The 25,639-nt window shown below is 45.4% G+C and overlaps 1 protein-coding gene across 9 annotated transcripts in view; it reads right to left on the minus strand.

Annotated features, from left to right (window-relative positions):
• The window catches only part of Large1 (LARGE xylosyl- and glucuronyltransferase 1), a 492,360-nt gene that overhangs the window by 356,883 nt on the left and 109,838 nt on the right, over positions 1–25,639 (minus strand). For 8 of the 9 annotated variants that reach the window (XM_076855085.2, XM_076855088.2, XM_076855087.2 and 5 more), the window contains one exon: positions 1,466–1,653. In XM_076855085.2, the coding sequence (XP_076711200.2) occupies positions 1,466–1,571 (106 nt within the window). In that variant the 5' untranslated portion in view covers positions 1,572–1,653. Of the gene's footprint in view, positions 1–1,465; positions 1,654–6,220; positions 6,384–25,639 lie in introns of those variants that run through there. The other variant, XM_076855083.2, reaches the window with a different exon arrangement.

Here is a 25,639-nt window from a genome sequence, read left to right on the forward strand (position 1 = left end):
AACTCAGGTGCCATCTGTAAAACAGGGATATTAATAGGATCTGTGTAGGGTCACTGTGAAGAAGGTCCTCACAAGGCCTGGCCCTGAGAAGAGCTCACAGTACTCGCTGTTCACACTGTGGCTTCGGCACCGCCACCATGATTGTTCAGCGAGTATAGTGAAAACCAGTTTGGTCACCCTGCAGAGTGGCGGTGTCTCCTCTTATTGACACGGGCCCAGTGGCCTCAGGGCTCTGTTGAAGGGCCTCCTCCTCGCCCTCTTGGGGAGAATGCTTCCTCCTATCTCTTCTAAGTAGATCAACAGCCAGGTGCCCTTCCTCTGATCCCTTTGCAGAAGTTCACCATCCAGTGCCTCCTGGGCATACCCTACTCCATCTGGCAGCTCAGATGACCAGTGCAGGAACGTGGCTAAGGGATTGGAGCCGTAACAGGGCTGTGACACTGGGCCCCCGCACTGGGCTGGGAATCCTGACTCTCCCTGCTGGGCTAGCACACAGCTCCACCTTGCTCCCATTCACTCTGGTGAACTCAAGGCCCACCTCAGGAAGGGAAGAGGAGCCCCTAATTAAAAGGTGGCCTTGAGCTGTCAATAAAATCATGCATAAAAGAAACGTTTTAAAACATGGAAGTGACTTCCTTGAGACATATTTTCCTTTGAGTGTTTTTTCCCTTATAATTCAAGTACGGGGCAGAGAAATATAAAGAAGATCTGTACCTCAACATCGCCACTCCTTCTCCCCCAGTGCTGGGGCGCCATCTTGGAAACCCAAAACGCTGCCCTGCATTTGAAACAGCTATCTGGAAAAGTGGCACGTCCTGTCTTTCCGATGGACCTCCGGAGAGGGCCGGGGATGGTCATTTGTGTTTATCTCTTTGGGGAGAGCCACGCTTTCTTGCATCCCTGTGCTGGGCTTCTCAGGATGATGGAGCATCTTCCCTCCCCAGCCCGGGCCTGACACTCCAACAGACCTCTCCCACGGCAGCCCCGTTTCCACTCGCAGAACAGGCACCGCTGTGTGCGGCGACCATCTGTTAAGCTCCCGTCTCCTCCAGCAGCCCCAGAGTGTCCAGCACTGTTATCTCCCCATCCATCTCAGCTCGGGGTTGAATGCGGACATCAGACAACACCAAACGCTGAATGTGTGAAGAAATGAATGAGCAGGTGGATGGGAGAGTGTCTCCCTGAAGAGCTGAGTTATTTTCCATGGTTCAGCCTCCCCCACCATCAACACAGTGAGCCGTCTGACCCAAGGGTGCTGGACTTGGTGTGCCCACCATCTGACCTCACGTTGGTGACTGTCTCCCAGCCACCTGTGCAGCCTCAGCCAGGTCCCTTCCTGGGACCAGGCATCCATTCTGGCCTTCTACCAAACGTGACCTTGCCATCAGATGGCCCTGAGGCCCTTTCTAGGACCCTCTGACAGCCAGTCTTCCCTTCCTTCCCTCTCTTTGTCTTCCCTTCTTACCTTCGAAGCTCCCAGCAAACAAGTAAATCCAGGTGACGGCCGGGATACAGAGCAGAGTCAAAGAGGCAGCCAGGAATTTCCGTCTCCCTCTGCAGATCCCCAGCATCCTCTCAGAAGTGGCAATCCCTAATCCCAGCGCCGTGTCTCTGTCCGGAGCATGAGGTCCTCGGCCTCCCTCATAATACTTTCTGAAAGGAAGAGCAGAGAGGGAGGGCTGAGTCCTTGGCGTGGTACCTGGATGCAATCAGCAGAGGAGAACCGTCCCACAGATCCTGGATTAAAGAGTTCTCTGGTGGATGACTTCCTGCTCATCCCTGTCACAAGAGATGACAGAGGTGGCTGCAGTCTATCCAAACGGAGGCAGTTAAATACATAAATAACGGACTCTGTAACGGCCCTCCAGAGCACGCATATGCACAGGTGCTTCTAACACAGGTTAAATGAGCATTTAGTTGGCACCTATTACCTACCAAATACCAGCCAGGTGCTATGTTTTCACGGACTAGAACACAGGTGAACGTCAAAGAGACAGACAAACCTAAGACATGGGAGCCCAGAGAATGTGACAATCAAGAATTTCACGGACCACTATGAAGAGCAGATGCAGGTACTGATGGATTCCTGTGTGATCAAGATGGCAGATGGTCCCTGTGCCAGGCAGAGGGACTGCCAAAGGCCCCAGAAGCAGCACGGGAGCACATGCAAAGGAAAGGAGACCAGCCAGGCCACAGCATCCACCTGCACGCACCTGGGCCCCCATCAGAGCTGAAAGTCTAAACACCCGTCAGGAGGGGACGGCCTTCGTAGCTTCTATCTTTGATAAGGGAAAAAGAGCTATGTCCAGAGAAGATGGCAATGACTAGGATGTGCAGAGCATAGACAGGAACAAACGGATAATCTCTACCCAGCCTGTCCTTAGACCAGGGCAGAAATCTGGCCATGATGTTTTGAAACAAGAGAGGAGGTCAAGTCACGTGGAGCAGAGAGCCGTGATCTTCCACCTGAATATCTGATCATAAAACCATGTGTATTCCATGGAAATGGAACCCACAGGCCACAAGGTCTCATCTCCACCCACCCCTAACAGAGATGTCACATGTCTACAGCTGGCGCACACACCCACTTGGACTCCCTGACAGCGGAGAACCACCCACTGAGGACAGCTACAGAATACTCCCAACTGCCAAAGAACTGCTCTCTGTGAAATCGCCGCTTTGAGTGTCTGCTCCTGCATTCCTACGGGTACCCTCCTCTCTGCCACCACCTCTGGGGTCCCCTACAGTGGTCTAGAGGAACTGCCTCCTTTCCCCACCAGCCTCGGAATTTCCAAAAGATAGCTCTGGATTTTGCCCACCCCATCCGATCCTCCTTGCCCCTTAAGACTCAAGCAGACAGCCTGTCACCTGCAGACGCCCGTTAAAGGAATAAATGGAATCAGATTCTAACCGGGGGTGTCGCTCTCAAGCTTCAGGACCTTGTGTTCAGCTCGTTGCCAGCGATAAACACCTAATGGGGCCCATCTCGCCCATCCACGCCGGGCTTTCTTCTGCAGTCAATAGGACGGAATTTTCTAAACGTCCTTCTTTTGAAACAGATGAAAGACCCCAGGGCTGGAGGGGGTGAATTAGAAAGGAAAAATGAAAAAGCAAAATCCTCTTGAACCAAGAAGGTTGACTGGAGAGAAGTCCCCCCAGGGGACTGGAGCTGGGGACAACAGACCCTGCCCACACACTCGGCAAGTCACAGAGAATAAGGGCCACCAAGCTCCTAGACTGTGGGCAGAAGGAAGGGAGGGGGGACAGCAGGGAGAGGGCAGTGCCCTCAGACAGAGAGGTTCAAGTCCAGCTGCTGGCTCCACTGGCTGGCTCCGGTGGCCTTCATTTTATTCCTCTATCAACTGAAGCAGAGCTCTAGATAATTCAGGCTTTGGGGGATTGCAGCATGGGAACCGAACTCCACGGAGTTCATAACACGGAATGTTATTAATATTTAAATAACATTTTAAAAAAATAACCCTCTAAGATACTCGGTTCCCCGCTTTCTCCATCTGCTGAAGTTAATTTCAAATTGCACAATTTGTACAGAGTTTTGAAACAGAGTCTTCGGAGGTTGGCCTTTTGTGATAACACTGGGATCTCCAATTAAACCCAGCAGGCAAAAAAATCTTCCTTCGTGGATTTGACTTACTTCCAGTGACACCTCTGTGTACTAAAAATAGGTTTTAAGGAAAATCTCAACTGATATCAGACGCTACTCCAGGAAGTCAACACGGGAATCCACTCAAGAAGAAGGAAGGACCAGGAGGTCAGCTGAATTCCATCCCCAAAAGTGCAAATGTGGATAGGAGGACGGCCAGCCTCCAACCAGCTGCCTCCATTGCTTCCAGGTGGACAGGAGATTCCCCCACCTGCTATCCCAGGTGTCCCAGAGGCCTCACGAAGCATTCCTGCCTCAACTCCAACATCCAACTCCCTGCCCAGCATGGTCAGTTAGAAAAATCTACCCCATCTGTCTTCTTCCCTCTGCCTCCACCAATGGAAAACACGTGTATGAAGAACAGTGGAGGAACCATGGATCTGTTAAGCCACAAGAGCAGGATTTGAAGCTCAGGGACTGACAATCACATGTACTCCTCAGTCCAAAGTAATACTATACAGATGGGCTAATAGCTACATATTTATACATACCAAAAAAGGATTTACATATTGAAAGTTATCACTGGATATAGATTTTGAATAATTTCATAGTATATGAATATACATTTCCCAAATTTTATACAAGAAGCATGCATTGCTTTTGTAAATTAGAACTACATAAAAACTTAAGTCACTATGTCTTGTTATACTGCCTGCAACTCAAAATACCTCGGTGCAGACCCTGAGGTCTATCTGGCTGAGCCTTAGTTTCCACCTAGGTGCAGGGAGTCAACATCTGTAGTATCCTAATTGGGAACACACCCTCCCTGGGAGGGGGGGGGGGCGCAGTTTACCATTTGAAAGACTCCAGTCAGAAACCCACATTCCAAGTGTCTGCTCCAGCTTCCTCCCATCAACACCAGAGGCTGTCTTTTAATTAGCATCATGGATGTTAGAAATGACTTTTTCATAGGTGGGTTGTCTAGACATGCTGCACCTGAAGAGGTTGCAAATGTCGGTGGAAAAAAAAAACAAATCTAAGAAATGAAATGGCCCAAACACTTCAGAATCACTTAGGATCCCAAACCCATCCTAGCTGCATACAGTAATTGAAGGATGAGGATCACTTATCCTACTGAGGATCTGATGAATTCTGTCACTCACACCATGTCACCCATTCCTTCTAGAAGGTAAGGTAACATTGCCTAAAACCAGCTGGACCTCACTGAGGTTATAAGGAAGTGGGTCCTACAGCAGCAAACCCCCAACAGCTATTAGTTTCTTAATTATGGTTGTTTGCCTTGTAACTATCATGACATCACCACTGGTGCCTTTCCCCTGGCTATCCCCTCAACCCTGGCCCTGTCTTGAACAGCTTCCTTTCTCGCCTGGGGCTGGGGACAACTTTCAAGTCCTGGCTCCTCCTCTCTGAGGAGGCCAGTCCTGGAGGCTCTGCTTCCCTCGGAGTCTAGACTCTACCTGGAGTCAGTAGCACATCCCAGGTCACTTTATTGTCATCCACCCCTTTCCTGTGCAGTAGCTAAACTCTCTTCCTTAGCCTACAATCCCTTAAATGCAAAGGATGCAGGTCTTCCGTGTTGGTGTCCAGGCTCCTCCCTAAGCCCAGCCTCTAACACCAAGGAAGGTTCACACCTGCCCACCTGTTGAACCAACAGCACCAGCATGGCTGGGATCTTGCAGGAAACGCAGAACCTCAGGCGGCACTCCCGCCCTGCTGAATCAGAATCTGCACTGTTAAGAGGCCCAGGTGCTTCCTGTACACAAGGATGTGGGAGAATCCTGTGCTAAAGCCCTTAGCAGCTAACTGGTTACCTCCAGGGCTCCTGAGCGCCCCCTCTTCCCAGTGCAGGGACTGCAGCTGAGCTAGAGCCCTCCCGTCCTAGACTGTGTTCACTGCATTTATCACAACAGCTTTCCAGCCAGTGGAAGCAGAGTTCCTAAAAGAAAAAGTACCATTTTCTTATAGAACAAAAGCGTCCCTTGGACTAGCAGTGACTGATGACTCACACGGCAGCTTCCCATCAAAATCTCCTCTGATGTTTGAACCGTGAGAGAAGAGCACCAAGACCCCCAGCAGAGGCTTCCAAGCACAGGGCGCTGAGCAAGATACCTGGAATGCCAGGACTCAGATTCTAGTACTGTTTTCTGTACAAACCCAAAACGGCTTCTTTGGCACAGGATACCTGTTGTGCCACCCCGTCTCTCCAGTCGGACCTGAACACCACCGGGCAGGGCCCTTCCGTTTCACACGTTGCTGTTTTGTGTGCTACTGGCACAGAGCCTGGCTTGCAGCAGCTGATCAGTGAACAGTTATTGGCCAGATGGACTTCAAAGTCCCCACTCCTTAGTGATTCAGGGTCCTTCCCTGTCCTTGTCATAGTCATTTGGTGACTCCTGGCCACTCTCTCCTTCGTGAAGACTTTAGTTTCCACCTCACATTCTCAGAGCTTTCTTCCCTCCATCCCAATCCCACCGTAAAACTGCCCTATTCAAAAGATTCAGCACTTCCCAGGAACAAACCCACATTTGAGAACGTGTGATCAATAAATGCAGCAGAACATCAAAATTTTCAAATGCCATGCCCCCAGCCCCCTCTCACCCCAAGGCTGCCATCGCACACACGTTTCACGGCCATTGGGAGCCCCAATCCACTGGCTTTCTTCAGCACTCTCCAGCCAGGTCCAGATTTTCTTTACACTCTCTCCTTCAGCTTAGAAGCCACAGCTCATTAAGAGTGAGCCACAGCCTCCCTCTGCAGGCTCTCAGGCTCAGCCCTCCTCCTTTCCTGGAAAAATCCAAAGCTCCAGAAGAATGCAACCATGCTTGTTCCCCATGGCTTTACCTTGGAAGCCAAATCAGGTAGGCCATCTCACCACAGGGCGGGCAGATCTGTCCCTTTGAGCCACTCTGATTTCAAAGGAACAGTCAACTGCTCAGACATGCACTATCTTTCTCTGGTATCTGAGTTTCTGACCTCTGAGATGTTTATTTCATACATCTTGTTTCTCCTCCAGGTAAATTCCAAGAATGTTCCAGGATCCAGTAGGAGGGCCACGCCTTCCTTGTCCCTAGGGGAGATTCCCCAAGCCAAAGTCTTGCAAATCACCCTTCCTGCTGAGGACTCCCATATGTATTTTTCTAGCCTGGCTGTTCTAATAGAGTTCCAGACACATATATATACAGATGTCTCCTTCCTATGCCCACTGGACAGATCCTCATGCACCTCAGACCTAAACTTCTCATTTCCCCTTCCAAACATGCTCCTGCCTAGTATTTCCACCCCACAGAGGGCAACACCACTTACTCTGCCGCTCAGGCGAGACACTTGGGAGTCAGTCTCAACTGCTTGCTCACCCTTTCCACCTTTTCCAATCTGCACACCCTCAAACCCAGACATTTTTACCTCTGAAATATGCCTCTGATGTATCTACTTCTCTCCATTTCTGTGGCCACCGCAGGGACTGAAGCCACCGTCATCTCATGTGTATGCCTACTGCATCGGTCACCTCTTTCAAGTCCCAATTAAAAGTATTCAGTATTTCTCATCAGCTCACCCTGCCTCGTCTCCAAGGGCATGCCTGGCTTGACCTCAGAGATCTCTCCAACATCACCTCTGGCCACTGCCCCTTTCAATCTGCCTTACTCCATTCACACTGGCCCGTTAGCTTCTGGAACATGCCTCACTCAGAGTCTTCCCAAATGTTTTTCTGGATTCTGGAATGCTTCTTTCCCTGATCTCTGCTTGATGGGGTGCTTCTCATCCTTGAAGCCTGGATCTCCAATGCTAACTGCTCAAAGAACTCTTCTCAGGCAACTGTGTGCCTGAGGAGCCCCCTCCCTTTGTGCCTGTCACTAAGCTATGAACGTTTCCCTCAAATTCCAAAATTATACAATTATTTGATTGATTACGCGCTTGATGGCTGCCGCGCCCGCTGGATTTTAATCTCCACTTGGGCACAGACCATGACAGTTTTACTCATCGCATACCCAGGCACACAGAAAGCAGTCACTGCATATCTTTTGAATAAACAGACAAATGAATGTGCCTTCGGGTCCCTTGCAGTCACTCTGGTATTGTTTCAATAAACCTTTTTTAAAGGAAAGCGAGCCAACTAGCTGCCTGACTGTCTACCATGTGGCACAGGAGAGAGGAAATCTGCTCAGTGCATCAAGAGGCCCCTGAGGCATGGCGTTCCCTTCAGACACCCTCGGGTGCATTCCAGGTCACCCCTAAGGTTCACTTTTGGTAACTTTCCCTCCTTGCCCTGCTCCATCGGGGAGAACATGCTGGAAGCATCTGATGCCTGCCACTGCGTCTCAGCACGTTAGGCCACATGCCTCTCCCTCCTCTGACAGTCCTTGGCCTGTCAACCTGGCACACCCGACTGCTTTTTTCATTTGGAGAATGGCACTTGGCCTTGGAGGCACTGTTTAAAAATTGATCACGTGGGCCCAAAGAGTAAAAGCCACATTCAATATGCCCGGGACGGACATTGAAAACTTGGGAGTTCATTGTGTTGTAACAGCCATCAGGTCCATGGCTGCCAACTCGGTGTGTCTTTATCCTGCTGTGAAGTCCAATTCCCTAGCTTCAGGAAAACATGCCCTTTTGGTCTCAAAGTCACTGTGATGTCACAGATCAAGGGCAGTGGGCTCACGGGGGGCCTCCAACAGGATCTTCCTCCACCCATTTTCACTCAACTCCGTGGTTGACCCAGGTAGGTTATCACCTAGAGTTCTGCCTGTCTCCTCTCATGAAAAGCCACTCCAAGGCCTGCTTTGCATTTCGAATGGGCCTCACAGCATTTCCAAAGCACAGGGAGTCAGGAGACCTGGTTCCAGTTATCAGTTCTCCACACCATGGCTGCAGGAGCCCGGCAAGTGGTTCAGTACCCAGGAGCCCCTTATCAGCTTGGTGTGACAGCCCGCTGTGACATTAAAGTGCTGTCCCAAGGATCAAGGGAGATCAAATAAAATCCAAAATGCGATTAAATAAGAACCATGTGAGAGGCTGTAGGATTAAAAATGAAAATGAAGGGATTGAATTTTAGCTGCTCCTCCAATCAGATTCTAGGGATAGGACTGACATGATTGGCTCCTTGCACTGACATCCACAAATCAGGAAGAAGAGGTAAGGGAACTAACAAACAGCGGTGTGCCCTGGTGCTGCTTCAAGGCCATGTATCTTGATAAAGGGAGAACTACTAAAAAGGAAAGAGCTTTGGTCTTACAGCTGGGAAACATGAGTGGAACCTCTTCTGAACACGTCATTCAGTATGGTACTGCTCTTTATGAATGGACCATTTCTATCCTTTAAAAAAAAAGATATTCTATGAAAAAATACTTACACACAGTAATGTTCCCTGACCCGCACTTTTGCTTTCCAGAGGTAACTAAAACCATGGTCTAAAGTATCAAGAGGAAAATTTCACAAATAAAAAAATTCCTAAATTTAAATTGTACGACCATTCTGAGTGGGGTGATGAAATCTCATGCTGCCTCATTCTACCATGCCCAAGATATGTGTGAATCACCCATTTTCCCAGAGTATCCATGTAGTATATGCTACCCATTTATTGGTCACTTAATAGCTATCTCAGCTACCAAATGGACTGTCAGAATATTACAGTACTTCAGTTCAAGAAACCCTTAAGTAGTAGCCAAATCACAATGCCTATGTCATTCACCTCTCTTCATCTCATAATGTTGTCACTGTATCATCTCACATCATCACAGTAAGGGTGATTCCAGCACCACAAGATATTTTGTGATCCAGAGAGTTCCCATTCACTTCACTTTTGTTACAGTATATTGCTATAATGTTTCTGTTATTATTTGTTATTATTATTAATCTATGATTATGCCTTAGTTATAAATTACATGTCATCATCATTACATGTATGTAGGAAAAAATAATATCATGTAAGGTTTGGTATTACCTGGTTTCAGGCATCCAGGTCTCCAGCTGTATTCCATGCAGACTAGATAAAACAACGAATACCAGGAAATGATTCTCTCGTGAAAAACCAATATTCCTTAGACAAGACAATAGCTAATTTGATCAAAACCCATTTGGTTCCCCATAGTCATCTTTAAAAAGGGTGAAAACAAAGAGAAATTAATTTCAATCATATATTTTACTACACCTAGTGTGTCCGAAATATTGGCATTTTAACATATAATTAATACAATCTTTTTCCCACACCTAGTCGTTGATACACAAGTGTCCCTTCACTGACAGCACATCTTGTAACTAGCCCTGTTTCAAGTGTCCAACTGCTATGCCTGGCGGCCTCACTGTTGGACAGTGCAGGTTTAAATATTTCAAGACTCCACATTGTACTGTTCAGGGATGGAAGTTCAACTCTAGGGTTGACAAATTGGTTGAGGCAGAGGACCCAGGAGGCTCTGCAGTAATGCAGGGTGGATAAACAGCAAGGGCAGGACTAGACAGCACTGGATTTAACTGGATGGGAGAGTGCTCAGAAAAAAGGAAAACTCTGGGTTTTCAGAATACCCCGTGCCTTCTGACACTTTCCCGTGGCTTGATTCACTCAGTTTGTACAACTCATCCGTGAGACTCCACTGGACACCAAAGGGCACAGAGGCTCAAAGAGGTTAAGTGACAAGTCACACACGGCTCAAAAGGACGGAACTGGGAAAAACCCCAAGACTTCTGACTTCAATCCATGTGCTTTCCTCCGTATTGTAACAAAGGCCTCTAAGGCCTGACCCCCGCTGACCTCTTCTTTCCAGCCTCACATCCCAGCGTGGCCTAGATCACACCTCTCAACCCAGGAGCACCACATGGATGAAGGATGCGACGTGACTCCATGTGTCCCCACCTTTCCACCTGCTGGCTCATCTAAGTGCGCGGCTTCCTCCACACCAACGCCACTCTGCAACAACGGCTGGTACTGCAGAAGGCACATCAGCACCGGGGACAGTCGAAGGGTCTCCAGGCGTCTGACTTGCCAAGCCTATTGCTCCACCTGGTGGTTCTCAACCCGGGCGATTTCCATCCCTCCCCCAGGGGGACAAGGAAACATCTCACAAGGCACAGGAAAGAATGATCCAGACTGAAATTCGGAAAGGACTGAGGTTGAGAATCCACTGTCCAAGGCACCGTTTCTGCCCCTCCCTCACTGCAGGGCTCAAAGGATGTGTCAACAGAGCAGGTGCTCAGGAGACCTGCAAATTAATGACAGTCACCTTTTCCTCCTCTCTGCCTGGGGAAGTGAAGGATACTGATCTGCACCCCAGCCAGTTTACTTAGTTCCTGCCCTTCGCACTTCTCCGCATAACCTGGGTTCTGTTTCCCAGGGGCAGGAATGCCATTTGATAGTGCTATGGGGAGATGGGTGGTGTGAATGCTCCTCCCAACCCAGAGCTCCCCCTGGGGTGGCCCAGGTAGAGGTACACAAGTGGAGGAGCATGGGGAGGGGTAAGAATGGAGAGGACATCCAACACCTCCCCTTCTGATATTCACCTCCTTTAACAGTGCATTGGCAAACTGACCTCTAAGCCTAAGGGATCTTTCCTAAGGACATACACTTCCTGGGGTCAGACTAGGGCTCCAGGAGAGCTTCTTTTTATGTTTTTTTTTTTTTTTTTCCCTGAATGTGACGTCAGTCCTCAGTCATATCTGCAAAGCTCCCCATGGAGTCACCTGTGGGGTGTTTTAGTCTCCAGGTTCCTGACTCTGATTCCAGGAGGGGACGGTGAAACATACGCGCTCGGTTCTCGTTCTCCCTCTGTAAACACTCAAACCGTCACAACGGGGACTGCCAAAGGGTCTCCAGGTGTCTGACTTGCAGAGCCCTTTGTTCCTCCGGGTTCCAAGGCCTATACAGATGTGACGTAAACATCTCGGGTGTTAAAGGGAGCAGAGAAGGCAGCAGCTTCTGCACGGTGTCTCCGCCCCCTGCCACTCATCTTAGTCCACAGGGCCCACACCCACTGGGCATCCTCCCCTCCTGGGGATCGAGAGATGTGGCAGGGCCTCTGACCTTCAGGAACCTCAACAGAAAGTAAGGGACAGACAGACAGACACATACACAAGTCAGGATGAGGGGAGACACGGCTCTCTGAAGAAAACATCCGAGTTTTCTGAGCCAAAGTGTGTGACACAACTTCAAAAGGCTGAAAGAGAAGTGGTCACTGGAAGAGGAAAGTGGAGGGAAAGCCCAAGGACGAGCCCACATGGTGGGCAGCAGCTGACCACTCCTGCCCAGAGAGAGGGTGCAGAGAACCTTCATTCAGACAGCAAGAATGACAGGTGCAAGAAAACCAGATGGGCCTTAAACACTAAGCAAAGAACTTAAACTGGGTTCAGGGTCCCTGGGTAGCTCTGGAATATTCCGGATCAGGAATGAAAGTGTCTGTGTTTAAGAAAACTGACAGTGATGTGAGCATTGAATCAGGCAGAAGAGAAAACACAGGTCCAGAGGCCACTCTGAAGGCTTCTGGTGGGGCCCTCCTGAGAGCTGTGCCCTAGTTTTGGGACAGTCCCTGTCAAAGAGGATCCGGTCCCATCTATAGGCAGCACTGTGCTGAGGGACGGGACCTCAACCTGCAGGAATCTAGGTGTGTTAAAGCAATACTGTCTGCTTTTGCTGGGGATTGGCTTGGGGTTGACCTGAGACCCAGTTCTGGTCACAAACTGTGAAAGGAAAAGTCATCAGTCTCTAAACCCACAGGAAAGAGAGTCAGGAAAGCAGTTTCCTGTTCCAAAAGAGCTCTTCTTTGTTTTAGGTCACAGAAAAAGTCTAAGGGCAATGCACACATCACGGCCAAGGGCACCCTGCTTTCAAGGATCTTCAGTTAATTCTGGTGTGGCCTCCAACAGACACCCTTTAATCACGTCAGTCTTCCCCTGATTTGGGCCACTTACACATACTTGTGACCTTGTGATTGAGAGTGGCCTCTCTTCTTATCATAGAAGTTGGTCTCACGGTTCTGGTGAAATTCATAGAACATACAATTAATCACTTCAACATACAATTCAGCAGCATGCAGGCTACACACGATGTTATGCAACCAACATCTTTAGTTCCAAAAAAAACTTTATCACACCAAGAAAAACCCCTTAGCCACTCCCAGCTTCCCTAGTTCTCCTCCCTGGCAACCTCCAGCTTGCCTACTGTCTCCCTGGATTTACTAACTCTGGATATTTCGTGAGTGCAAGGATACAATATGTGGTTTCTTGTGCCGGGCTTCTTTCACACAGCTGATGTTTGGGGGGGTGCCATGTTCTAGCGCAGATAAGCATAGCGTTCTTTTTGTCTGACCATCATCAGGTGAGGCTATACCTGGCATGTTGCCACCTTTTGGTTGAGGTCTCCAGTGCCACCAGGAACACGGCACAACTACCTGATTGAGAAGAAAAGTTTGCTCCAGGTTCTCTAAATCTCTTTGGGCTGCACACACGGACTTTATCTTTGCCACTCTGGATGATGACTTTAAACTTGTAGAATCTGTTATATAAGGAGCTCAAGGAACCGTGGCTATTTAGCAGCTATTATAGGTCTGACTCTGGGAGCTTGAAAACATCTATATTTCAATTAGTCTTCCCAGGACTTGAGTGTTTGTGTATCATTATTCCATAGGAGAGATCAGAAAACCATGGACCACTAGGGGGTGAATAACAACACCCCACATGTAACACACATAATAGGGGATGGAACCAGGATTTTTTAAACAAGGTAGAAATCGCTTAGCATGTTATCTGGAGTGCAGTATTAATTAGTTAGTCAAGTACTTAGTGGTAGTTTACTCTTTACTTCTTCCCTCTCTCACAACTAATAATCCCCTGATAGGATTAAATGCTCGTTGGGCAACTGTATTAGTTTGCTACCACTGCTATAACAAAGAACCACAAACTGGGAGACTTAAATAGCAGAAGTTGGTCTCATGGTTCTGGATGCTAGAAGCTCAAGATCATGGCATGTGACTAAGGCGTGCTTTCTCTGCAAGTAGGAGGGGCAGGCCTCCTTCCTAGCTTCTGGCAGTTTCTGGGCTTCTGCCAACAGAAACCTATCTTCATATGACATCCTCTCTGTATGCATCTATGTCCCAGTATAAGGTTACCAGGTCAGATTAGTCCAAGGGCCTGACCAGATCCATAATGACCTCATGTTAACTATTAACATCTGCAAAAAAAAAAATTTTAGCATAAAGTCACTCTCTGAGTGCTGAGGGTTAGGACTTCAAGTAGGACTTCAACAGATAAATGTGGGGGCCTTGCAGGGTGCAGTGGGAAGAGGGTGGGACACAATCCAATCTGTAACAGTTACCTGCACCATCATGCAAAATGCAACAAAGAAAACTAGAGTCAGGAAGAGGCATTTTAGTTCTGTGGGTCAGAGAGAGGTAGTCCCTACAGATCGTCTGAAAAAGACAGGCAGGACTGACTCTAGGCAGCTGCAGGTTGGACAGGATGGCCCGGAAATTTCTCTAGATCTCCTTCAACTTTCTAAAGGATGTGAAAGAACATGAAGCTGGGCTTCAGGAACTCTACATCAGAAACACACTCTCTACCCTGGCTGGACACTCACCTTCTCCGAGGTTCAGCATCCTAAGTGAAGTAAGCAGGCGCTCAATAAACTCATCTACAGCACCTGAATCGCAGGATCTGCTCATGCATTCCAGGGTCTGTCAGTGATACACATCCCTCATGTGCAGCAGTGCAGAATCTTTCCTGGCTGTGAACAATCTCTCATTTTCCTCGCTCTGGGACAGAACTCTGAAGTGCCACATCCTTGCCACCTTCAAAGTCAGAGATTAAGTCCTGGCACCCAGGCTTCCATAAAAATCAAATTGTTCAGATTTATCTCACTCACATCACACATCAAACAGACGCGGCACATAAAGTAAACAGTGGAGTTAATAAGTGCTAGTTCATTAGTTGTGGGAGTCTCAGCAGAACCCAATAGCTGTGATCCACACAAAGCTGCCCCCGACTTGGAAGTCCAGCTAAATGCTTTCCATTTTTATCACCCGATTCATAACCTGGCTGTCTGGCTTTAAGAATCAATAGCCTGGTGATTTGGGTATCTAATAAATTTGTCTTCATTTGGACACTTTTTTTTCATTTCCCGGGCCACTTGAAGAAGACCGGAAAAGGTCCATGGTTGCTCACACAGCGTTTGTTTTCTAAATCTATCCTTTCACACTGATGGGATTCCAGAAGCCAAGAAATGAAATAGACGTCAGAGGCCCCATCCAAAGACCCAGGGAGCAGCCAATTGGGAGCATCTGGGACAACTCATTGAGCAGATTACACAGGAGCAACATCCGCTGATCTACCCAGGGCCAGCCGTCATCCGCCCAGCAGAGAGTATTTATCTAGCACTTTCCAGGTGCCAGACCCTGTGCTCCATGACTCACAAGAACTGCTCATCAGTCTTTCTGGGATAGCTGCTTGGAAATGTGTCCCTGTATCTCAGGAGCACACACACACACATAAATACACACAGCATACCCACTGCCATGCGCAACGGAGCACTGAAACCCAAGCTTTGTGGACAGGAGAAAGCAGCAGGAGGCTTAAAGGACCTGCACGTGCCGGATGCAGACGATGTTCCCGCACAGACTCAAGGTCCCTGCGTTCACGCCTGGAGAGAGCATGGGCGGGAGGCCCTGTTCCAAGACAAAGCCTGGAGGGGGAACAGGCTCCAACACAGCCACGGCCTGTCCACAGTCACCTAGGGAGCAAAGGACCAGAAGGCAGTCCACGCTCTCAGCTCTTGACTTCTCTGTTTGCTACTTCAGTTTTTATCTTCGTTATCACCATCAAATCGACTCATTTAGAAACAAAAGTGTTCAAGGCCAAAATATGAGAAGATTCACAGTCCAAAAGCATTCAAGACGTGAAGGGAGAAACCCGCCAAGCATCTCCAGGCCAAATCCACGGACACACAATGCAGTTACCAGAACCTAGGGGTAGAGGAGGAAGGGGGCCATGGCTACTGAGCTCGGGATTTCTTTTGGGGGTGAGGAAAATACCCTGGAATTAGGGGTAACAATCATAATACAACCCTAGGAATGGATTAACCACACTGAACTGCAGACTTTTAAAGGGGTGAAATGTTCCTCAGTTTTAAAAAAATCAAGGACGTTGGAACAATAAAGCATCTATGCTCCATAAAATGGATTAGGTGTCACCAAAATATTCAGGATTTTTTTTATTAATTTGTTCATGGACCAAGGCCTGGCATGTCGCCCTGCGGGGGTGCTGAGGCCCAGGCCCCTGGCCTATTGACCAGCAGACCCACCCTGGAGCCCAGGCCCAGGCCCAGAACCTCCTCTATCTTCATGTGGCATTCTCTCTGGACGCCTCTGTGTCAGGTCTAGGACCTCCCTGCCTATCCACGCGGGAGCCAAGGCAAGATTCAGGACCACCCAGCTGACCAGCAGACCCATGCTGGAACCCAAGCCCTGGCCTAGGACCGCCCCCACCGCCTGGCAGACCTACACTGGAACCCAGGCCTACCCATCTCCATCTTAGAACACTGCAGTCATCACCACAGCCCTCCCCACACAGGAGCCACCACCTTGGGACAACAGATAGGGTCTGGAAGCAGCTGCATCTCCGAATAGGCAGCCCACCCTTTGACCCCCATCTCTGAAAGGGACACCCCCACTGCTATCCTGAGTTATCTCCACTACTGCCACCATCTCCTTTAGTTTCAGTAGCGTTTATCATGGGACACCAGTTGGGATCTAGAAGCCCAACACCAAAGTGAGGTACAGGTAATCTGCAGGGACACTAGAAGATTGTAAGGTAGAAACTGTAATACCTCAGATCTGCACTGCAAGAAGGGAAGACACATAGACAACATGAAAAAACAAGGGAGGAAAGTGGCCCCAAACAAACCAAGATACTATAATAATAGAATCCATGGACAGTGCAGTTGGTGAAATGTAAGAGAAGGATTTCAGAATGTACATAATTAAATGATCTGCAAATTAAAGAATGACCTAAGTGAGCAAATACAGTCAAAAATTGACCATTTCAACAAAGAGATAAGAGAAAATAAAGGCAACCATTGATCAGTCCAACAAAGAGATAAGGGAACAAATACAGGTATCAAAAGACTACTTCAAGAAAGCATCACCAGGGCTGGGGATGTGGCTCAAGCGGTAGCGTGCTCGCCTGGCATGCGTGCGGCCCGGGTTCGATCCTCAACACCACATACAAAACAAAGATGTTGTGTCCACCGATAACTAAAAAATAAATATTAAAATTCTCTCTCTCTCCCTCTCTCACTCTCTCTTTAAAAAAAAAAAAAAGAAAAAGAAAGCATCACCAAATGACTAGGTCAATTGGAAGACAGAACGTCAGATAACGAAAACAAAAATATACAATCTCAAAAATAAAGTTGATCACATAGTGAAGAGGGTAAGAAACCATGAACAGAATATCCAAGAATTATGGGATAACATCAAAAGACCAAATTTAATATTTATTGGGATAGAGGAAGGCACAGAGATTCAAACCAAAGAAATGCACAATCTTTTCAATGAACTAATATCAAAAAATTTCCCCAAAAAGAGTAAGATCAAATACAAGTGGCTTATAGGATGCCAAATGTACAAAGTTACAACAGATCTACACCAAGACACATTATAATGAAAATGCATGACATACAGAATAAGGATATAATTTTAAAAGCCACAAGAGAAAGGATTCAGATTGTACATAGGGAGAAACCAATTAGGACCTCTGCACATTTTTCAACCCAGACTCTGAAAGCTAGAAGATCCTGGAACAAATTACACCAAGCTCTGAAAGAAAGTGAAGCCAACCAAGAATCTTATATCCAACAAAATTAATTTGATGAGGAAATTTTTAAAAAAACTTCCATGATAAACAAGAATTAAAAGAATTTACAACTAAAAAGCCTACACTACAGAACATCCTTGGCAAAATATTCCTTGAGGAGTATTAGCAAAGGGAGATATTACACTAAAGGAAAAAAACCAATCAAAGAGAAACCAAGTCAAGTAAAATACCAAAAATAAACAAAAATTACCAGGAATACAAATCATGTCTCAATAATAACCCTGAATGTTAATGGCCTAAACTCACCAATCAAAAGACATAGACAGGCAAATTGGATTGAAAAAAAAGAGAGAGAGAGAGAGAGAGAGAGAGACTCAAAATATGCTGCCTTCAAGAGATTCATCTCATAAGAAAAGACATCCAAAGACTGAAGGTGAAAGATTGGAAAAAAATACCACTCACCATCCTCATATGAAATAAAGTAGACTTCAAGCCAAAGTTTATCAAAAGGGATAAAGAAGGGCATTTAACACTGTTTAAGGGAACCATACATCAACAAGACATAACAATTATAAATATATATGCCCCGAACAATGGAGCATCTACATTCATCAAACAAACTCTTCTCAACTTCAAGAATCAAACAGACCACAACATAATAATTATGGGTGACTCTAACACACCTCTCTCACCACAGGACAGATCTTCAAAACAAAAGCTAAACAAAGAAACTATAGAACTCAATAATACAATCAATAACTTAGACTTAACACACATAAAGAGAATATTTCATCCATCAACGAGTGAATACAGTTTCTTCTCAGCAGCACATGGATCCTTCTCTAAAATAGACCATCTATTATGCCTCAAAGCAACTCTTACCAAACACAGAAAAGTAGAGATACTACCCTGCATTCTATCGATCATCATGGAATAAAATTAGAAATCAATGATAAAATAAAAAAATAGAAGCTACTCCAATACCTGAAGACTAAATACTATGCTACTGAATGAATAATGGATTACAAAAGACATTAAAAAGAAGATTAAAGAATTCTTAGAGGTAAATGAGAATGCTGACACAACATATCAAACTCTCCGGGACACTCTGAAGGCAGTACTAAGAGGAAAGTTCATTGCATGGAGTTTATTCCTTAAAAGAATAAAAAGTCAATAAATAAATGACATAATATTACATCTCAAAGTTCTAGAAAAAAAAAGAACAAATTTACACCAAAAGCAGTAGAAGACAGGAAATAAATTAAAATCAAAGCTGAAATCAATGAAATTCACACACACACACACACACACACACACACACACACACAATAAAATTAAAAAAGCAATTGAAAAACTGACAAAACAAAAAGTTGGTTCTTTGAAAAAATAGATCAATTGATAAACCTTAACCATGCTAATTAAGAGAAGGAGAGAGAAAACTCTAATTACTAACATCTAAGATGAAAAAGGAAATATCACAATGGACACTACAAAAATACAGAAGACAATTAGAAATTATTTTGAAAATTTGTACTTCAATTAAATAGAAAATATCAAAGGCATCAACAAATTTCTAGAGTCATAAAATTTGTCCATACTAAATCAGGATGATATACACAAGTTAAACAGATCATTTTCAAGCAATGAAATAGAAGATGCCATCAGAAGAATACCAACCATGAAAAGTCCAGGACCAGATGGATACACAGCTGAGTTCTACAAGACCTTCCAAGAAGAACTAATACCAACACTCCTCTAATTATGCCATGAAATAGAAAAGGAGGGAAGATTTCCAAACCCATTCTCTGAGGCCAATATCACCCCGATTCCAAAACCAGACAAAGACAAAAATCAAAGAAAGAAAACATCAGACTAATATCTCAAACAAACATACATGCAAAAATTCTCAATAAAATTTTGGCAAGTCGAATACAAAAACATATCAAAAAGATAATGCCACAATCAAGTCGGGTTCATCCCCGGGATGAAGATAGAATCAACATACGGAAATTAATAAATGCAATTCACTATATGAATGAATATGATATTAATAGACTTAAACATAAGAGTCATATGATCATCTCAATAGATGCAGAGAAAGCAATCGACAAAATACAGTACCCCTTCATGTTCAAAACATCAGAAAAACTAGGGATAATAGCAATATATCTCAACATTGTAAAAGCTATCTATGCTAAGTCCCAGGCCAGCATCATTCTAAATAGAGAAAAATTGAAAGAATTCCCTCTAAAAACTAGAATAAGACAGGGATACCCTCTTTCACCACTTCCACTTAACATAGTTCTTGAAACTCTCACCAGAGCAAGTAGACAGACAAAAGAAATTAAAGGGATACGGATAGGACAAGAAGAACTCAAACAACCGCTATTTGCCAATGACATGATTCTATATACCTAAGAGATCCAAAAAATTCCACCAGACAACTTCTAGAACTAATAAATGAATACAGTAAAGTAGCAGAATAGAAAATCAACACTCATAAGTCAAAGGCATTTCTGTACCTTAGTGACAAATCCTCTGAAAGAGAAACTAGGAAAACCAACCCATTTACAATAGCCCCATAAAAAAAAAAAATAAAATACTTGGGAATCAACTTAATGAAAGAAGTAAAAGACCTCTACAATGAAAAGTACAAGATGCCAAAGAAAGAAATTAAAGAAGATCTTAGGAGATGGAAAGATCTCCCTTGTTCTTGGATAGGCAGAATTAATGTTGTCAAAATGACCATACTATCAACAGCACTACACAGATTTAATGCAATCCCAATCAAAGTCCCAATGACATCCCTCATAGAAATAGAAAAAGCAATCATGAAATTCGTCTGGAAAACTAAGACCCAGAATAGCCAAAGCAATAATCCTCCTCATCAAGAAAAGTGAAGCCGGTGGCATCACAATACCAGACCTTAAACTATACTACAGAGTAATAGCAACAAAAACAGAATGGTGTTGGCACCAAAACAGGATTGTAGACCAATGGTGCAGAACAGAGGACAAAGAGACAAACCCACATGAACACAGTTATCTCATACTAGTCAAAAGCATCAAAAACATATACTGAGGAAAAGATAGCCTCTTCAATAAATGGTGCTGGGAAATCCATATGCAGCATATCTCTCCCCATGCACGAAACAGAACTCAAAGTAGATCAAGGACCTAGGAATTAGACCAGAAGCCCTGCATCTAATAGAAGAAAAAGTAGGCCCAAATCTTCACCATGTCAGATTAGGCCCCGTCTTCCTTAATAAGACTCCTATAGCATAAGAAATAAAATAAGAATCAATAAATGAGATGGAAGTGAACTGAAAAGCTTCTTTTCAGCAAAAGAAATAATCAGTGAGGTGAATAGAGAGCCTACAGAATGGGAGCAAACTTTAACCACATGCACATCAGATAGAGCACTAATCTCTAGGATATAGAAAGAGCTCAAGAAACTTAACAGCAAAAAATCAAATAACCCAATCAGTAAATGGGCCAAGGAACTGAACAGACCCTTCTCAGAAGAGGATATACAATCAATCAACAAACATATGAAAAAATGTTCAACATCTCTAGCAATTAGAGAAATGCAAGTCAAAATTATTCTAAGATTTCATCTCATCCAGTCAGAAATGGCAGGTACTAAGAATACAAACAACAATAAGTGTTGGTGAAGATGTGGGGAAAAAGCGACACTCACACCTTGCTGGTGGGACTGCAAATTGGGGCAGCCATATGGAAAATTTGTAAGGGAAATTTGAAAAACTTGGAAGGGAACCACCATTTGACCCAGCTATGCCACTCCTCAGTTTACACCCAAAGGACTTAAAAACAGCATACTACAGGGACACAGCCACATCAATGTTTATAGCAGCACAATTCACAATAGCTAAACTGTGGAACCAACGTAAATGTCCTTCAGTAAATGAATGGATAAAGAAACTAGTATATATACACAATTAAATATTACTCAGCATTAAAAGAGAATATGCATTTGCAGGTAAATGGATGGAGTTTGGAGAATATCATGCTAAGTGAAGTAAGCCAATCCCCCCCCAAAAAACAAAGGCCAAATGTTTTCTCTGATGTGTGGATGCTGATCCATAATGGGGATGGTGGGGGGAAGAAGGGGCATGGGGGCAGGAAAGATGGTAGAATGAGAATTACCCTAAGTACATGTATGAAGACACAAATGGTGTGACTCTACTTTATGAACAACCAGAGACATGAAAAGCAGTGCTCTATATGTGATTACAAACAGAAATGCATTTTGCTGTCTTTATAACAAATTAGAATGAATGAAGGAAGGAATAGTTTTCAAGGAGTCTACTAGTCACCCTCATGTCCTCTGAAGCTGTTTCTAAGGTGCTGCAGCCTGGTGTAAAGTTCACAATAATCAGGTGACATAAATGCTGTGGTCCCCAGTTTATAGGTGAAAATGCTAATTCTCCAAGAAGCCAGGAGATTCCCTCAAGGGATTGTGTAAGGGGTTGAGGCCTGTCCGCTAGGTCTATCACAGCACTGCACAAAGTGCATTTTCGTTCACTAAATCCAAATCTTCCAGCAGAGACCAGGTCCTTTTAAGTGGAGACTGTTTCCTCAGGAAAACAATGTTGGAAGTGCAGATGTACCAGAAGCTTCTTGGAGCAGCTCATGGGAAAGGGAAAGAAGGATGAGATATGGGAAAACTGAGAGTATCCATGAAAGGAAAAAGGTGTGTGCTAGGCTGACTCCAGGCAGGAGGGGTTTTGTCCAAGTCCAGGAGAAACCCTGCTCGCTGCCTGGCTGGGGTCAGAGGACCTGGTGAAGGGCTCCTGCCACTGCCTGATCCTGCCTGAGACGTGGCTTCTGCTCCCCTAGAGGAGACTGGTCACCAGGCTCTGCTGGAAGGAGTGCAGGAACAGAGTGGTGGAAGGGATCAGAGTCTGTCGTTATGGATCAAAAAGAAGGCCATGTAGTCCAAAGGAACTTTGAAGTTGGTCAAACCAATGGATACCGAATCACTGAGACAATCTTTCACTTTCCTCCTCTTTTATGCCCCTTCCATGCATGAGGGAGTCAATTGGGGTCAAATGACCTCCAGCCCAGCCTCAGGGACCACCTCTTTGGTGAATGCCCCACCCCACAGACTCTGGAGGGAGACAGCTTCCAATTAGTTTTGCTTAACAATTGCAACAACTGCTCCATTGCTGGTGAGTAAAACAACGGCATTATTAGCAGTCATATCTAGGATCATTTGCTGGGCAGCCTGCATTTTGGCCAAGCCTGCGTTTTAAGTGCTTTATATACATTGTCTCACTGAAGCCCAACCCTGTGGATTAGGTGGCACTGTGCCCACTGTACAGACAAATCGAGCAATCTGCCAACTCACACAGCCAGTAAGAGATGGAAGAAGAATTCAAACCCAGCAATCTGACTGCAGAATGTCTACTTCATCATATGGTCTGCTGAAAGGGAGAGGACCTCTGGCCTTTAACTGAAGAATTGCTAAATTCTTGCATTGATTTGAGGGAGCAGATATCAGAGGTAAAGATCTTTGAAGCCCTAAGTTATTTTTTATATCGCTTCAGAATTTAGGTATTCCAGTGCAACATTAAATAATATATTGAAAGGTTCAAAGGAATGTGCCGTCCTGTCCTCTAAGAAGTCCAGCTGCTTTCAAGTACTAACAAAACAAAATGAATCTTTATGGTAAGCACATACACATTGCTCATATTACACATGAACCATACACTATATGTGTTCATACAATATATATAAATGCAGTATCTATACTATACATGAGTATGTACACATTATGTGTATATATGAATATCAGCAATGTGTGTGCATATATATATTTATACACACACACTTGTGTGTGTGTATGTGTATGTGTGTGTAAAACCCCACGTCATTTCATATGTTAGCCACCCATTTCATGAATTAGGAAGCGGAGAGTCACAGATGATAAATAACTTATAAAGACACTAAATAAGCACAGAATGAGCATCCATATCCCAAATGCTCCAAAGTCTGACTTTGTAAGTGCCAACATGATGCCACAGTGGACAATCCATGCCATTAAAATTCCCATCCGAAGCATCTCAGATAAGAGACACTCAACCTGTACCAGGTCACACTGTACCTGAACCCCAGGCCAGCCCGCTGCATAGCCATCGATTCAACTCATACTGTGGAAGTAACCAGGACACCCAGTGCCGTAAACCTCTACCAAGCACTGGGCAGCAGGGAAGGGAAAAAAAACTCTAAAGCCGTGTGTACTGACTACAGGGCCAACTGGGGAAAAGAAAAAAGAACAAAAACAATGTGTTCTTGTTTACAAATACTTTTGGATCCTTTGTCAAACGAAATGAGTTTGTCTGCCAGATGAGATCTCAATTTTCCAAGTTCATTAGCAGCTGATGAACAGAGAGAGTCACCTGGTGATTTAATAATTTGGCCCTGACTCTTGTCAAAGCCACTTAAAAAGAAAAAAAATCCAAGCTGTCATGAGAGAAAGGAAATGCTATTTGATCCAATTTGTGCACTGTTTCCCTGAAAACAAGGAGTGGATGTTTACAGACACGCTGTATTAAGTCGCCAGGACCAGGGCAGGGGGGTGAGAGAAACTGAAAACTTGGAGAAGTGGCAGGGCTGTTTAAAAACGAACCCAGCTGGAAGCCATCGGCAGCAATAAATCGCCTGGAGGCCAAGTCTGACAGATTCTTTATAATTTATTTTTTAATCATGTAGGTAGCAAAAACACATGTTTTTAAATTATAAAGCTCAGGATCATTAAGAAAGGAGGAATTCTTCAAGAAGCCCCAGTCTCCCACCCAGGAACAGCAAGGCACCTGTTAGGAAAGGTGACTTCTAAGCCCTAGCCAGGCCCTTGCTGGGAGAGAGACACTCTAATTTTTCACTATTACATTGAGTTCCTAATGCAAAGGAATACTGAGGTTCAAGTGTAGTCATTGGAATAATAAAGCAGCCCCCAATATATTTCCATCCAAATGACCCCAAGGCCCCTATCAAGGTGAGATTCAATATCCCTGATATATTGCCAAAGGGCACCTCTTTCTTGAGAAATCAGTTACATCTGGTCATAGCCACACCCTTGGAACTCCAAGGGGGACTCTCCAGAGCTGGCAGAGGTTCCCTGGAGAGGGTGGATGCTCCTTGGGGCGGGAGGAAATGGAATAAATGCAATATTCTGACTTCATAAAGAGGCACCCTTGGGGGAGGCTGAGGGTACCACTGCTCTGTACTCCTTCTAGATCCTTCCTGGCTCCTCACCGTGGCCTTCCCTCCTGCCACAGGGTGAGCGCCAGGGGACAGGGCCTCGCTTCCGTCTAAGCGAAGTGAAGGACACTTTCCTTCTTGTACTTACTGGTGTCTTCGGCCCAATTTCAAATAGCAAGGAGGAAAGAACGTCGACAGCTCTGCTTTGCAGGTTAACCCCACTCTTGAGAGAAGTCCTGCAGAGGCAGGTCTCAGGGAACGAGGGGTACCGGCCAGACAGGCGACCTTGACCCAGCAGTGATGCTTTCTTCCAGGGCCCTGACCAGTGCTGTCCTCATGCTCCTCCTAAAAACCCATCCTCATGGGGACATCTCACATTTCTACTGAAATAGCTTTTAAATTTCTAGAATTTCCGATTTCCACTTTGTTGACACCGGATATAAAATAATGTGCATTTCAAAGCCAAGTAAGAGCAAATTTTCAAAAGCCTCTCCTCCAAATTATCTTCCAGCTTAACTCCTACTTGTTCTTCCAGATGCCACTCAATGAAGCTTGCTCCACAAGGCCTTCCCCATGATCCCCAGCTCAGCTCCATCGGAATGAGAAAAAGCAAGCATTTGATTCAGGTTTTTTTAAAAAAACTTCATATCTCATTTAATTCAGTTTTTAAAAACCTTCATATCTCAGTTCAAAGGACATAATGGGAAGGCTCCTTCCTCCCTTTTCAGCCCTCCACATGGTTTTCAAGAGAGCCTCCATGGGGGACTAGGGGCCCCCGCAGCCCTCCACCCTGCGGAGGAAACCAGAGCGCCCCAGGAGGGCTCTCCGCTAGCAGCAGCCTCTAGCTAGACATCATCAGGGTTTTAGCCCCTTTGGGAACCTGCCGTTTGTGGAGAGGAGGGTAGAATTCTTATTACAGGGAATATATTTAACCAAATAATAAGGTCTTAAAAGATGAGGCCAACGCTGAAAGGGAAAATGGAGGTGACAGAGATGACGAAGCTCTGCC

Source organism: Callospermophilus lateralis, chromosome 4, assembly GCF_048772815.1.
Source record: "Callospermophilus lateralis isolate mCalLat2 chromosome 4, mCalLat2.hap1, whole genome shotgun sequence".
In the NCBI taxonomy this organism is placed as follows: Eukaryota; Metazoa; Chordata; class Mammalia; order Rodentia; family Sciuridae; genus Callospermophilus; species Callospermophilus lateralis.